We start from the raw sequence: 16205 nt of genomic DNA on the forward strand, positions 1-16205 counted from the left end.
GTTATTTTGAGATGATTCCGTTGCGTTGCCAGGATTGGTGTCACCAAGGCCCCACCCTGGAGCCAGGCCTGGTGGCCGGGGCTCCTCCCACGGGGCCCTGGTCAGGTCCAACCTGAAGGAACGACATGGGATCGGTCTCCCGTGGGCCCACCACCTGTAGGGCTGGTGCAATGTGGACTGGGTGGCAGTTGAAGGCGGAAACCTCAACTGTTTACGGAACTTGGCTCTTGGGACACTTCTCTGGGAGGGAAGGAACCTGTGCTTGTGCAGGAGGTCGAGGCGTAGTGGCTAAATATAGGTGGGCTCACCTCTATGCACAGCCTGGGCTCTGAAACTTAGTCCCTCAAGATGGGCTAGAGACTCTCTACCATTCTGGCGTTGCTTGTGAGTCCCCAGCTCAGCCCCCAAGTGTTCAGAGTTCACCCCAGTGGAGAAGAGTTGTGTCCCTTCACCCTCGGGTGGGGGACAGGTCTCTGACTGTGGTTTATTCTACAGACCGAAGAGCAGTGTGGAGTAGTCCGTCTTCTAGGTGTCTCTTCAAGGGGTCCTGAGGACCCAAGCTGAAATCATTGAGGTGAGACTTGGTGTTGAGTCACCAAGAGTGGATGAAGTCCGCCCTGAGTACCTCAAGTTTCTGGATGCTGTGGGAGTCTCAGCAGACATGTTTCTGCAACACTGCGTGGCAGCCGGGATTCCTACCACTGTACTGGTAGATGGGGGGTGGTTTCCATGGGGGTGTACCAACTACCGAGGAATCAGACTTCTCAGCCTCCCTGGCAAAGTCTGTGCCAGGCTGCTGTAGAGGAGAGTCCGTCTGATAGTCTGACCTCAGATCCAGAAACAATTCTTATTCCTCCTCCTATTCCTCCTCCTCCCATGCCTCCTCCTCCTCCTATTCCTCTTCGTCCTCCTCCTAAGCCTCCTTTTCCTCCTTTTCCTCGTCCTCCTCTTCCTCCTCTTCTTCTTCCTCCTCCTCTTCCTCTCACTCCTCCTCCTAACCCTCCTTTACCTCCTCTTCCTCTTCTTCCTATTCCTCCTCTTCTTCTTCCTCCTCCTCTTCCACTTTTTCCTCCTCTTCCTCTTCTTCCTATTCCTCCTCTTCTTCTTCCTCCTCCTCTTCCTCTCACTCCTCGTCCTCCTCCCTCTGAATTCGTTGTGAGAAAAGATTAAACATTTCTTTAGGATGTGGTCTCAGCCTGGAGCATGACTGACGGATCTTCATCGTTTTGGTTTTTCTCTCCAGGGGCCTCATTTATAAAACTTTGCGTAGGATTTGCGTCAGAAGTGGCGTACGGATGAAACATAGGACGTGCGTACGCAAAGAAATATTCGGAGTTATAAAACCGTGCGCACGCACATCCTACGCATCTTTCCCTTAATAAATCACAACCAATTCTAAATGCAGGGCAGCTTTTGCGGCTTCATGACACGCCCATAGTTGCCCATAAATAGTCCGTGAAACGCCCACAAATGAATATTCATTGATTGCAGAACCATGGCAAACACCGGAGGAAATCAAAAAAACGTATCTTCACTCAATGTGAAGTAGAAGTTATCGTTGGCGTGGTGGAAAAGAGGAGAAAAGTGTTGTTTGGAGGGCACAGTGTGGGCATTACTAATGCCAAAAAGGCACGTGAGCGGCAAACGGTGGCAGACGCCGTAAATGCTGTAGCCTCACAACCATTCGAGGTTGTGAGGCTACAGCGCTCCATGGGGGGACCGGAGCGCCAGATGCACCGGGTGACACGCGTGGTTCCTCCGAGTGCTCCTCTGTAACGCCGGGCCCAAAAGCCCGCAGAGGTCCAACAGGACGGCTGGAGGAAGTCAGAACCGGCTCATAAGCCACTCGTCCTCGTTTGCCAACAAGTCTTCTTGCTGTCTAAAGATGCGTTCACTCCGAATTCTTCCATTTGCCACATCTTCTAAGAGCGTAAGATCAGCCATTGTGCGTCATTACGCATTGTGATGGAGCATTTTATTTCCCTCCATTTAATTACATCTGACAAGCTGCAGATGTCAGTAATAATCGACGTGGAAATGGGAAATTGTTCAGCAAATGTAATTTCTTGTTGCTTTCTGAATGGTTGAGACATACGCCATACATTGTTTTATCAAAAATAAAACAAACTAAAGGCATATGCATGAAAACCATAATTCCGTGGCTTAGGAAGAAATGTTTTACTATGAAAACAACTTTCCCCAGTGGATAATTAGTACATCTGTCCGTCTGTCTGTCTAATTACACCTATATCTGCTCCACCAGACGGACACACTGACGAGAATGTCAGTTTTGTATTTCGTTTTGTTAACTATATTATTTATGAGGATGAATTGCACAACATGCCAATATTGCAGAACATATTTCACTTTTCTTTTTCCAAATAAGTGTTCATTTGAATTTCTGTTGTAATTTTCGTTTGATTTTTTTTATTTGTTTCACTGCTGATCGATCAAACGGGTGTTGGTGTAGCTGTTAATTGTAAGACTTGCTTTGTGAAGTCTTCATGTTATTTCTGAGAGGCAGGATTGTCATTTTCACTTTCACGTGTTTCTTCCATCTGCCGACGGTGTCGCCGTTTCTCATTTCACCCGTTTTGTGCGTACGCCTGGGTCAGAGCGTGGAGGACCGCACATTTTCCCGTCAAGTTTGCTTTTTATAAATCTCAACTATTGCGTAGAGAGTGGCGTACGCCTTCTTTTGTGCGTACGCAACGTTTATAAATGAGGCCCCAGAACCTGCTGAACATTTTGGGCAGAAACTCTTTTCCTGAATTGTTGCAGAAATGATTTGATGTCTTTCAGCAAAAACCCAAATCAGATCCTTTTGTTCAGACCTCTGTTTGCTGATGGCAGAAGCACATTCCAGGGGGTGGAGTCTTGACCGGGGGGGGGGCGAGGTTTGTGAATGAGCTGCGGGGCGCAGCGCGCGCGCGCACCTCCACTGCGCAGTCCCAGCCAAAGTGCGGCGCGTGCAGGCGCAGGAAAACTTTTCCAAATGGATTTTCCTCTTGGAAATTGGCTTTTCTTCTCTCTGTGCCTGCTGATTACCAGGACTGTAATAACGTTACAGAGTAACGAAGGTGAGTGTCCGTTTGTACCAGGATTCATGCTGCAAACCAACGACCCTCACCCTGCGGACATCCCGCGTGCCATGCGGGAGCGTCCAGGAAAGAAGCTTCGCTGTAATGACTTCCTCAGAGTGTCTGATCCAACAGAGTTCCTCCGGATTCAGACGAGAAAGCTTCTTCCTGAAGTTCATAAGCCTCCAGTCGAAAGTTGGAGGAACTTTTGCGGAGGTTTGGTTCATGTGACGTCACGCTGCTGCAGCAATCAGGCCGCTGAAGTTTCTCCTGATCGTTGGTTTAATAAATCCTTTTCTGATGTGTCTGGAACGAACGTCTGTGGAGATTTCGGTGACATTCCTGTGGGTTCAAGTCTCATGTCTTCCTCCTCAGTGGTGCTTTTGGACATGAGGAAGGTCGGAGGGGAGCTGGGCTGGTTGACGCTTCCGCTGAAGGAGCCCGGGGTGAGTGAGTGCTGCTTCTGTTTTCAGCTTCGCTTGGGAGTAAAGGAACCCAGAGGAGCAGACGAGACTCCTGCAGAGGAGCAGACGAGACTCCTGCAGAGGAGCAGACGAGACTCCTGCAGAGGAGCAGACGAGACTCCTGCAGAGGAGCAGACGAGACTCCTGCAGAGGAGCAGACGAGACTCCTGCAGAGGAGCAGACGAGACTCCTGCAGAGGAGCAGACGAGACTCCTCCAGAGGAGCTGTTCTCCTTCTGGCCTCTGGTGGTTACATAGCGTTATAGCAACACTTGAACGCTAGGGGGCATCACGTAGTGTCTCATGTTGGAGGCTGGAGGGCTTTCAGCCACAGTTTTGTTTTTTGAGCTGAATCTGCACCCCCCACCAGATTGCGCTGTGAGGCATGCACAGACATGCTGAGGTCCCTGAACGTCTCACACAGGTTTCACAGTGTGTGACTGTAAAGCGCTTCAGGCCTCAGAGGAAGGTAGAAAGCACTTTACAAGTGTACGCCATTTACCATTACATGTGTGTGTGTGTGTGTCTGTGTGTGTCTTTAACAAACCTCCATGGGTCTTCCACGTGTCACATGACCACCGTCTCCCTCTTGTCTGTTTTCTAAGCTGCTGCACAGGAATGTTTCCCAGCTGTGCAGCAGAGGTGCAGCAGGTTTTATGTGGTAGTGCTCACTCAACACATTCCTTTGATTAATAGCATTGCGACTGCATGCAGAGAGCAGCTTGTGTCCCTGTGGGGTCCGGGGGGGTTCATCAGCGCTGCTACTTTATAAAACTGCTGTCACATTACTGCCTTCTTGCAGCAGCACATGCATGTGAGCAGCTCAGTTACTGGGACAAGTGAACGTGGAGGGGGTCTTTGTAATTTCAAGGTTGCACCTTCATCCAGATTTCTGCTGTGTTGAACTATAAAGAATTGAAAGAGAGTTTTCCCTACAGAGGACCAGTTCATACTGAGAGTCCTACAACCGTCTCCTGTAGACAAGCGATCCAGTTTGTTTCTCTAATCTCTATGCTTTGTATGATTTTATTTCAGTGGGAGGTCACCCAAAGAACCCTTAACGGTTCTCAGTTCTACACCTACTCAGTCTGCAATGTTGAGGAACGTGAGCAGGACAACTGGCTGCGTACCACCTTCATCCAGCGAGGTGCATCGGTCTCTCGGGTTTTTGTTGAAATTCAGTTTCTTGTCAGAGACTGTAACTCATTTGATGGAGGGTCATTGACGTGCAAGGAAACATTCAACCTCTTCATGTCCGAGTCGGACGCAGACGTCGGTATGACCTTCCGCAAGGGCCAGTTCAAGAAGGTGGCCACCGTTGCCCCGGACAAGATCAGCGGTAAAGGAGAAATGAACATCAACACAGAGACAAAGGTGGTGGAGAGCCTATCTCGGAAAGGATTTTACCTGGCGTTTCAAGACATTGGAGCCTGCGTGGCTCTCCTCTCTGTCCGAGTCTACTACAAAATCTGCCCAGAAAAGGTCATGGAGCTCGCTCTGTTCCCCGAAACTGTGGCAAGCCCCGGATTAAGGAAGGTGAATGGGAAGTGTGTGGACCACGCTGTCGCCGCGGAACTGCCGCACAGCCACTGCTCTGCGGACGGAGACTGGGTGGTGCAAGTAGGACGATGTCTGTGCCAAGCAGGTTATGAGAAGGTGAAAGACTCGTGTCAAGGTAAGGACATGCTCCTGAATATTAAAGTCCCAATGAGTGAAATTTGTTCTGCACATCTGACCCCTCCCCTGGGGGAGCGGTGAGCTGCAGACACCACCGTGCTTGGGAACCATTTAGTGGTTTAACCCCCCAATCCAACCCTTAATGCTGACTGTCAAGCAGGGAGGCATTGGGTCCCAATTTTAGAGTCTTTGGTGTGACTTGACAGTGGATTTGAACTCACAGATTTCCAGTCTCAGGGTGGACACTCTACCACAAGGCCACTAAGTTGGATGTGGTCCTCCTCACAGGGGCTTTCCCTTGTCTGGACAGAACATTTTAGTCAGGGGAACCAGAGTTTGTTTCCCACCTGAACAGATCTTCAGTCTGAAGACACCCAAGTGGACCCTGGTCCAGGACCAGGAACCACTCTCGGACCCATCTTTGGAGGTGGTCTCGGTTTGTTTCCAATTGGACTGAGCTTCGGTTCGCTCTAAGTTTCCTCAGTCATAAATACGCTCCGGGCTCTGAGCGGAACAACTGGACCAACACGGCCACCGTAGCCGGTCGCCACATGACGTAAAGACATTAGGAAGGAAGCAGCAGATGAGACAACGATGAAACACAGCAACTCCTCAAGGCCCGTTCACACCGGGATGAATTTCGCCGGCGATTTTCGACGACGTTTAACGCCTCGTGACTAAACAAAGGGCACCAATGAGAGTGTGCACAACGCGAAAAAACGCCACGCGTCAAAGCGTCCAAAAAAAAAAACGCCTCGGGTTCGTTTTTTTTTTTGACGCCTCGCGTCGAAATCTATTCGACCAATGAGAATGGCGCTTTTGCACACGTGTCTGGAGCTTCTGAAGTTACAGTAAAACACAACTTGGGGGCGGTCAAACACAAAACTGCCTTGCTGAGCACACATACCAGCGAAGAAGATAGACGCCGAGTAGCGTCTACACTGCCGCGAAGAAATAATGACGGACATTCTAAAATATCCCCGAACCAAGCACCAGTTGGAGCTACTGGTGCTGGAAATATTCATGTTTTCTTTGTTTGATTCTGACAAGCGGGTAAATACTTGCTCTCTTCTTCTGAGCGAAAAGCGACTTTAAGAAGCGTAAAGTTGCGCAGCGCCACCTTGTGTACAGGAGTATTTCTGTTTTACATTAAGCGCCATCTAATGTCAGGGAATGAAATTGCATGTTCGCTCGGCTCATCGTCAGCGAAAATCGCCTGGGTGTGAACACAAAAAACGTGTTGAAAAACGCTGGCGAATAACGCCTGGCGAATATTCGTCCCGGTGTGTACGGGCCTTTAGGGTGCATGAAGGAAGACTCCTTAAAACAAATTTTAACGTGATCACTGTTTTCCCAAAAATCTAAATGTCATTGTGATTTCATTTTGATCTTTTAAGGTGGTATTTGTAGAAGTTCAAAGAAACCACATGTGGGTGTTTTGGTCGAAGAAAACATTAAGAAATTGTAGAAGCAGCACCACCATCGTATGATATCTGAATTCTGAACAAAACACAGATGTCGGGATCCTCCTAGTGGCTGATGTTTGTCCCGTGACTGCCTCCTGTCCTGGGGGGCTCTGCCCAGCACCCTGCCTCACAGTTGGATTCGCTTGTTTTGTTGTTGGAAAGTCAATTGATCAAAGAGCCAGGAGGCTGCTGTTCTACCACGGATTAACGTCTGTCGGATTAACCAGTGGGGGGGGGGGTCCTTTGTATACAACATGCTCTGCTGAACCCCCCCCCATCCTTGTCACTGACGAAGGGGCAGCTAACCCCCCTCTTAGTCTCCACCTCTTCTTTACTTTTCTCTTTGTTTCCACAAGTTGCCCTTATCTTCAGCCAGCATGCCCGGGCCGGTCTGGATCTGCTCCGGGGCAGAACCGGGATCATGGAAATTCCTCTAATCCTCGTCACAAACTCACCCTGCAGTTGGTTGCAGATCAGAGTTTTCCCTCCTCTGACCTGATGAAGTGCTGATGGTTGTCAGCACTTCACACACAAGGTTGTGTAAAGTTGGGAGGGATTTTATTTGAACAGAGGTGAGGGTTGGAATGCAAAGGTAGAACAATGAAGCGCTGTTTTTCCTCGGAGGGCTGGTGAACCCCCCCACGTCTCCCTGCTGGCTGGTGCATTCCTGATCAGCTGCTTGGAAGGAGACTCCCAACCAGAGGGGGGAGACCAGCTCCGGTTCACACCCCATCACTAAAAAAATGAAACATCACAAAGAAGCTTGATGACGGGGGGGGGGGGTGTAGATCAGAGCCCAGATGATTGGTTGGGGGGGCTCACAGAGGGACATCTAGTAGACCAGGGTGCTCATTGCGTCGATCACAAAGGATGTGTAGTAAAAGTATAAATATACGGTATATATTTATATATTTAAAAAGAACTGCAGTCAGCGAATCATCATCCTCAGCTTGACTGACATGCAGAACGGCCAATCAAACGCCACTCACTGCGATGCTCACGTCGGCCCCGCCCTCCCTGTGCTCTGATTCTGCCAATGGCTTATGCTCATTTCGTAGTTTTTCTTCCTCCTCATCTTCAGAAAGCGTTCATGGTCAGACTCCTAACCGTGGATGGAGCTGATGACCTTCACATTGTTCTGCACTGGCCTGAGGTCAGTCACTCAAAAAGAACCTGGAACAGAACTCTCCCTCATGGTGAATGAATCTAGATTTGCTTTGATTGTAGGTAATCAGCTGGTGGGTCACATGTTTGTGGGCGGTGACAGTAATAGACTTTAACTCAGCTGTGCTTTTTGCCTGTGTAAGATGGAAGGGGGGGGGGGGGGGGTGAGCTGGGTTGTCGTATTTTTTGTTGACCGCTTTCCATGATTTATACGCCAGAAAAACCCTTTCTCATGTTATAATCTGACATATTTATCCAAATGTATGCATTTAATTCAAAATAATGTTTTCATTCACTTAAAAATCAAGTCTAAATATAAATATATGGAGTTTGACGGCGTTAATCCTCTTCCTTTGCTGGAAGGCAGAACTTTAACTGTGTGGTTTCTTCCCTTTGAGGTTGAAGGTTTGTCATGTTCAGCAAATGGTTAACTGGAGTTTGAGACTTTTTCTGGTCGTTGTCTGTTGATCCGCTCGTCTGAGATCTCTGGTCTGTCAACCCTTTTAGGGTTAAAGGGGGGGACGGCGTCGTCTTCACACGGACATCACTGCTTACATCAAAGCTCTGAATTGAAAGATAAAGCCGTTTTCAGTGTGTGGCAGAGGGGATGTAAAATACACAATGATGTAATTCCCCTCTTTGTTTGAATCATGGATGGGTTACATGGAGAAACTTTCAGTTCCTGCTCAAGTTTTGTGGCATCTTTTCATAATTCTGCAGAAATTCCTGCTGACATTTTACCTTGGAACAGTTTCCACTCATAACCTGCTTCCATTGGAGCAATGGAATGAGCCTGTCACCCCCCCAACAGGCTGCCCTGGCCCATCCTCTGGAGGTCCAAAGCTCTGCTGTGAAATCTCCACTTTCAGTTTGTGAGGCAAAGGGTCCTTTTTTTTTTTTTAGAGGCTGGGGAAAAACAGCGTCTGAATAGAGGTGTCTGTGATTGATGTGTCTCCTGCCCAACTACTTTCTGTAAACTTGTTTCCAAATTCATCCCACGCCAATCAAACAAACCGTTGGTGACTGGGTTGTCATGTGTCTGCTGACTGCGGTGAGCGACTTGTAGGGTAGCAATTGCCTTGGGTGTGTTTGGTCGTTTTACCCAAAGTAAGTACTGGTTCTGCAAGCTTTTTCTGCCTCTATAAAATCTCATCTCCTCTCTTTGAGCCGCTCGGGGAAGACGGGGGATATCTTCAGCTTGTTGTTTTTTTTGTAGTTTCTTTTCTCAAATCCTGAGGTGCACACTGTCGCCTCAGCTACAACAAACTGAGACAGCTGGGAAGCTTTTCTGTTTAAGTTGTTGTGCTGCCTCCAAAATCACAGAGAGACTGTAATTCTTGGTCGAATTGCAGCTTCTGAATAAGCATCAAATACATCCGGTTTCACGCAGCCTGATGGGACTTTTAGACTGAGAACATTTTATGCCCTTTTCCCTGGTGAATGTCATTTTTCAGAGAAATCCTTGACAGCTCCTTAAGATTCCTAGTGAGACGAATCTGAGCTTGCTCAGTGGGAAGGAGAACAGCTACTTATGTCAGAAACATTTAGTGGAAAATTAACTAACCGTTTTTTTTTTATCATATTAGTTATTCATAACAGGATGATTAGATAAGCTGTGCAGACCATTGACTGTCTGTGAGAACTCAGGAAAAAATGACTGGCCTCCAGTTCCAACCCAATGAAGTCGACTCAGTCGCCATGAAATCTTTCCACCTTTATCCACCTTTGTCATGGTAGGGAGAACATCTCAATGGAAGAGGGGGGTCATCTAAGATAGCACAAGGGTTACGGACCATCAACAAATTAACAAGTGCATGAGATGAAGAAGTTTTTAGATCAAACCCAGAACTAAATGCTTTGCAAAAAATAAAATAAAGTACAATGAAACATTTCCTCAAGTTGTGTCTTAACATTTTTATTTATTTTGCAATGTTTTAATGAGAAGTATTGCAATAGTATATGCTCAATATTTTTCCTAAGTTAAAAGTCTGTTTTTTTCAATAGCTTCCAAACCATGTGACCTGATGATTCCAAATATATGCCAAATTATGGCTCCAACATGGACCATACACACAGAAATTTTACATCAATTTTTGTGTTTAAATTCCAAAGGTTTGTATATACAGTCTGGTTATTATTTTCAATAGCTCCCAAACCATGTGACCCAAAGAGATGAAACCTACGCCGAAATGTGGCACTGTCATCCCAACGTCAGAAACACCAATGTATATTGCAATTATAGATGATGCAAAATGTATATTAATTTTTATATTAAAATGTGTCTGATGTTGGGGTGTCAGTGCCACAGTTCACAATATGTTTCCTCTCTTTGGGTCACATGGTTTGGGAGCTATTGAAAAAATTGACCAGATTTCATATGCAAATCTTTGGAATTTTAATATAAAAATTCATATAAAGTTTTTGTATGGTGTATTTTGGAGCCATAATTTGGCATATATTTGCAATCATAAGGTCACATTGTTTGGAAGCTATTAAAAAAACCAGAATCTTTACTTCAAACCATTTTTCTAACAAGATATCTAGCATCTGTCATTGGAAAATTGTCTTATTAAAACATTGCAAAATAAATACGATTATTTAAACACAACATGAGGAAATGTTTTATAGTAATTTATTTATTTTTGCAAAGCATTTAGTTTTGGGTTTGATCTAAAATCTTCATCTCATGCATTTGTTAATTTGTTGACGGTCCCTAAGAGATCCGCACTGAATGTCTGCCAAATATCCAACCTACAACTAACTTCACTGCAGTTTCTTAACTGATTCTGAAATAGTGTGGTTGGAAAACTTATTCCTATGCTTCTAGGAAAAAGCTTGCATTCCCAAATTATCCTAACGAAGAGGAAAAACCTTCAAAGACCTTTAATGACCCAAAACTACGTAGACTTTTTGTACTCCTAACCTACAGAATGAGGGGTTATGTCTTGCCTTTTTCCAGCTCACATATTAATATGTTTCAGAAAAAAGAAATCCTCTCTGAAAGAATTGGAATGTCTTCTAAAATGAACCCAAGGCCATCTGCCTGCTTTTTTACTGGCTATTTTGTGATCAAATAAGCTGTTTGGAGGTCTGAACAGATTTTTTCTCCACGTTTCTCAGATGCAGGACGAAGCGGCTCTATAAACCGGATGGATGTCTCGGTTGGGAGGGATCAGCTGTAGTTTACGTCTTTCTGCTCGAAATGTGTCTTGTGCTCTGAGCTCTGCGAGATGCTGGTTGTGGTGTGGAACAGAAGAACATTCCTCAGCCCAGGGCCTCTAAGTACAGAGATGGGACGTTGTGTTGGGTGGGGTCAGAGCAGCACGAAGCACATGGTTTTGAACTGTTTGGTGTATGATGCAAGTATTTTCTTTGCCCCTTGCCATCACTCAGCCCCCCCACAGCACACACTTGCTCACTCTGCCGTTGCTGTGAACGGAAACTGGAGGTCACCTAATCCCCGGGCAACTTTGACCCGTTGGTTCAGGGCTTTTTTTGGTCGGTCTGTGCAGAGAGGTCTTTGCTCTGCTTTTGCATTTGATTTCCTTGAGTTTTTTGCCTAGTTTGGTCCCTTTTGGATACTTTCCTCTGAACTTGAAACGGATGGCAGGTTCCCGCTGTGGGCCTTGAAGAGGGTGTGAAGGGTGGATGGAGGAGAGAGGGATATTTATTATATTCAATCAGGCCTGATGAACACCCCCCACTCCCCCAGGGCCAACACAGCTACACCTTTGTAGCAGCCGATATACCCTCCTCCACTTCTCCACCTCAGTAACCATTGGCTCATGTTACCAGCCCCCCCCCCCCCCCCCCCCCCACACACACACCGGAGACCCCCAATGTTTACACATCCAAGTACCCTTCATGTTGATGTTCTGCATGTAGACAGATTGACATGATGGACTGCAATTGGAGCTCTAAAAACAGAGCCGCCTGGGAAGGATTGCTATGAGGGATCCGCTGTGATAAGGATCCAGACATTTTGTTTATTTCTTGTTTGGATTTAGTTTTCTTCCTCGCTGACGTATGTCTGACCCTTTCTTTCCCCGCTCTCTGGTAGAGCGAGCATGTGTTTGTTTTACTTGGCCAAGTGGCGTTTACTTGTACCCTGGAGCAATGGTGACCTTATTGCCTTTTAAAAGCTCAGCACTGGACTCTATTTCAGGGGCCCTGAACCACGTAGCCTCATGTCTTTAGGGGTGTGGTGTCGTCACGCCAGCATGTCACACATTCGTCCGTCTAGCCATCCCAGCATGCATTCATCGGCGTCTCATTCATCTTGACTTCTGCCCTCAGAGCCTCTGTGGCTCCTTAACAGGCTGCTGCTACTCCAACACTCTCCAGTGACGAGTCTTTCTTTGCAGCAAATGGCAGACGAGAAAAGCTGCCTAACGCTGTCAAACTGGACCAATCAGAACACGTTGGCCTTTGTTTTTGAGCTCCTTCATCTCAGGAAACCCTCATAGTGCCTTATTCATGTGTGGTCAGCACTGCAGGTGAGCTTTCTGCAGGAGTCTGCGGCCTGCTGACGGCATTTCTGGTGATCGTTCATCCCTTTGCGTTCATTCTGTGATGGGCTGTTTTAGGAAGGAAGCCTGCGTCAGTTGCTCACCTCCTGCTTCCTGTTTGGTCCAACAACAATCCACAACCCTTCCCACTGTCTCCATGAAACCAGGAAGTTTACTTAGTGCAGCTTTTTCTTTTCCTCGAGGAATCCGGTTAAAAGCTTTTTGGAGAGTCAGCTGCTGTGGTTGCACATTGTGTCAGTGTAACTCAATTCCAGGAAACACTGACGTTCACTTTGAGCGCAGAGATGGTGGTCAGGATCAAAGCTGCACCTACAGCCCTCCTGTTGGTAGGGATGGGTTCCGTTAAGGTTTGAACGGTACTACTACTCTTATTGATACGGTATTTTAACGAGACTCTTATCGATACTTTTTGAGGATGAAAAATAATTAAATAACAAATTGAGAACATAAAGTCTTTTATTTCCTCCTTACGGAACAACATTGTTTTTTTAACAAAACATTTTACTTTATACATGATAATGTTCCAGTACAAACCGGGAATGCACGTGGATGTGCTGGACCAGAGGTCGCTAACCTGAACCTCTCAAAGAGACATTTGGGAGCCGCAACACTAGATGTGTTAGAAAAAAGGTTTTTGCCGATGTATAGTGATAGTTCATTTGGCAATACTTGTGTTGATTTAAAATGTTTTCATGATATTTATGTAAAATATTAATTTAATTCTTTAATTATTTGTATTCATTATGAGAGTGATGTTTCCTTTGATCTTTTTTCCATTTTTGCACAACCTTGAATAGACTTTTCCATCTGTCAAACACCAGAGTTCAGATGAATGAGATGATGGAAACAAATTCACTTTGATGCAGACTCCATCTATTTATTTATTTTTCTTTAAATCCAGTAAACCCAATAAATTATATTTATTTATGGATGACAACTAAGCCTGGGCGAAAAATCGATTGAATGAAGGAATTTGAATTTTTTGTTATGGGCGATTTAAAAAATAACTAAATCGAGTTTTGGTGTAATGCCGCATTTTTGGGTCCCCAGAGCTTCCGTAGCGTTAGTTTCACACGGCGTTATGGCAAGCGGCAAACAACAGCATCATAGCACACAGGAAACAGCGACAGCATGGCTACCGGTGAGAGAGGAAAGTTTGTTCCCAAGAAAGGATTCAATCCTCTGTTGATGGAACTGGTCTGGGTTTACTGATGGGGAGGAAGAGGGGTTTTAAGATTACTGTGGACTTCCTGTGACGTCATTTCCGGGTGAGCTATTCCCAGTGCTAGTCGTGTGTGACTGCTGTCCTCTTGTTTGGCATTAGCCTTACTACTATTGCTTACTCTAAGGGTTATCTGGGTTAATATTCACATCTAATACTTTTTATTAGCGAATTCACCACTGTTAAACCGCTTGCTGTTCACTTTTCTCATTTTGCTAAATAAACCACTTCTCTTTACTTAAACACCGCTAGCCTTAGCTTAGAACCTAGTATGGCCACCACCACTCCTTCCGCCTCTCCTCCTTTCTCCTGCCCCATGTGCCATATGTTTAGTGATGATCCTGCCTCCTTTAGTGAAGATAGCGGTAGTTGTGTTAAGTGTAGTCTTGTGTTAGACTTGGAGGCCAGGCTGGAGCAGTTAGAAGCGCGGCTCCGCACAGTGGAAGCTAAGCCGGCTAGCCAGGTCGTTACTCGTAGCGCGGGCCGCGCCACCAGGGCTAACTTAGTTAGCACCCCAGCGCCCTCCCAACAGCCGGGAGACAGTCAGGGGTTTGTACCGGTTGGGAGGAAACATAGTGCTAAACGCAAAAACTTAGAGCACCCGAGACTCCACGTTAGTAATAGGTTCTCCCCCCTCGGCGACACACCCGCTGAACACTCAACTCTGGTTATAGGCTCTTCTGAAGTTAGAAACGTGGAGCTCCCAGCGGCTACAGTCAGGTGTTATCCGGGGGCCAGAGTTGGTGACATCGAGGGGAACCTTAGGATGTTAGCTCAAAATAAGTCCAGGTTCCGTCGAGTCGTGATTCACGCAGGCGGTAATGATGCCCGACGGAGACAGTCAGAGGTGGTTAAGTTAAACGTAACTTCGGTGTGTAAACTGGCTAAGACGATGTCCGACACTGTAATTTTCTCTGGTCCCCTGCCGAACTTAGTCAATGATGAAATGTACAGCCGCTTTTCATCATTTAACCGCTGGCTTTCTAGATGGTGCCCAGAAAACGGCGTTGGTTTTGTGGATAACTGGAGCGCGTTTTGGGGGAAGCCCGGTCTCATGCGGAGAGACGGCGTCCATCCCACCCGGGACGGTGCCGCTCTTCTTTCTAGAAACATTTCTGCTAGCCTTAGTCTGACAACCTGACAATCCAGAGACGAGACCCGGGCGCAGAGCAGCAGTGGAAAACGCTCCTCTGAGCCTCCCTTAGGGTTAGTGCCGGTGCAAAACCCATGCAGGGAAAGTCAAGCAGGTCCGAGCTTTAGCTTATGTGCTGAAAGACAAATGAAAGGAGCGCGTCATAGAAACCTTAAAGTGACAGACAGCAGTTCTCACAAGCAGAATTATGATGTCATTAAATGCGGTTTATTAAACATTCGATCCATTTCCTCCAAGTCCCTCTTAGTCAACGAGTTAATTACTGATAAAAACCTTAGTCTTCTAGCTTTAACAGAAACTTGGCTCCAACAGGATGACTATGTTAGATTGAATGAAGCAACCCCCCCCACTTATGCTAACTATCAGAAATCCAGGATTTCAGGGAAAGGAGGTGGTTTGGCAGTAATATCACAGTCTAGCTTACTTCTCAGCCCTAAAGTTAAAAATGCTTATAATTCATTTGAAAACATCATATTGTCTTTAAGTCACCCAAACAGGAAAACTCCAAAACCTGTTTTACTCATAATTATTTATCGCCCCCCCCGGCCCATATTCAGAATTTTTAACTGAGTTTTCCGACTTCCTATCGACTATTGTCTTAGATTCTGATCAAACTATAATATTAGGGGATTTTAATATTCATGTTGATGACCCCAGTGACTGTCTAGGAAAGGCCTTTGCAGCTTTATTAGATGATGTTGGTTTCACCCAAAGTGTGAATGAACCCACTCACTGTCATAAGCACACCCTGGATCTTGTTCTAACCCATGGGATAGAGATCAGCCAGCTGAGTGTCCTTCCTCTTAACCCCATCATTTCTGATCACTTTCTGATTACCTTCCAGTTTACATTAGAACATCCTTCTGCCCCAGTGAATAAGAAACAGCTTAGAAGAACCTTAACTGACCGTTCTGTGTCTGAGTTTAAACACACAGTTCAGCCAGTACTTAGTGATATTCTGAGAAAATACTGAGTCCAGCTCCCATAGTATCAGTCCTAGTATAAATGACCACTTTGTTAATGATGCCTTACAAGCCCTCAGGAGTACACTCCATGTTGTTGCCCCCTTGAAACCTACGTTCGTCAGACAAAACCGAGTAGCACCGTGGTTTAACGCTGAAACTCGTTCTCTTAAACAAGAAACCCGTAAGTTGGAAAGAGAATGGCGCCGCTCCGGTTCAGAGCAGTCTCTGGATACCTGGAAACATAGCCTATTAAATTATAAAAAAGCTCTGCGTAGAGCTAGAAGCCAGTACTATTCAACCTTAATATCAGAGAATGGAAACAATCCAAGATTTCTTTTTAGCACTATTGCTAAATTAACTCGCAGTCAGAGCTCAGTAAAACCACATGTTCCTGTTTCTCTCAGCTCTGATGATTTTCTTACATTTTTCGACAGTAAAATCTCAAATATTAGACATAAGTTAAATCAAGTTATTCCTACTATCAGC

At 46.1% G+C, this 16205-nt stretch overlaps 1 protein-coding gene across 2 annotated transcripts in view; it reads left to right on the forward strand.

The window, feature by feature from the left end:
- Positions 1-16205, forward strand: part of epha2b (eph receptor A2 b) — a 31216-nt gene that overhangs the window by 1927 nt on the left and 13084 nt on the right. The window contains exons 1-3 of one of the 2 annotated variants that reach the window (XM_011472907.4): positions 2896-3080; positions 3456-3526; positions 4579-5218. In XM_011472907.4, the coding sequence (XP_011471209.2) occupies positions 2906-3080; positions 3456-3526; positions 4579-5218 (886 nt within the window). In that variant the 5' untranslated portion in view covers positions 2896-2905. Of the gene's footprint in view, positions 1-2895; positions 3081-3455; positions 3527-4578; positions 5219-16205 lie in introns of those variants that run through there. The other variant, XM_078949759.1, reaches the window with a different exon arrangement.

This window comes from Oryzias latipes, chromosome 7 (genome assembly GCF_053564925.1).
Source record: "Oryzias latipes strain Hd-rR chromosome 7, Olatipes_Hd-rR_3.1".
Classification (NCBI taxonomy): domain Eukaryota; kingdom Metazoa; phylum Chordata; class Actinopteri; order Beloniformes; family Adrianichthyidae; genus Oryzias; species Oryzias latipes.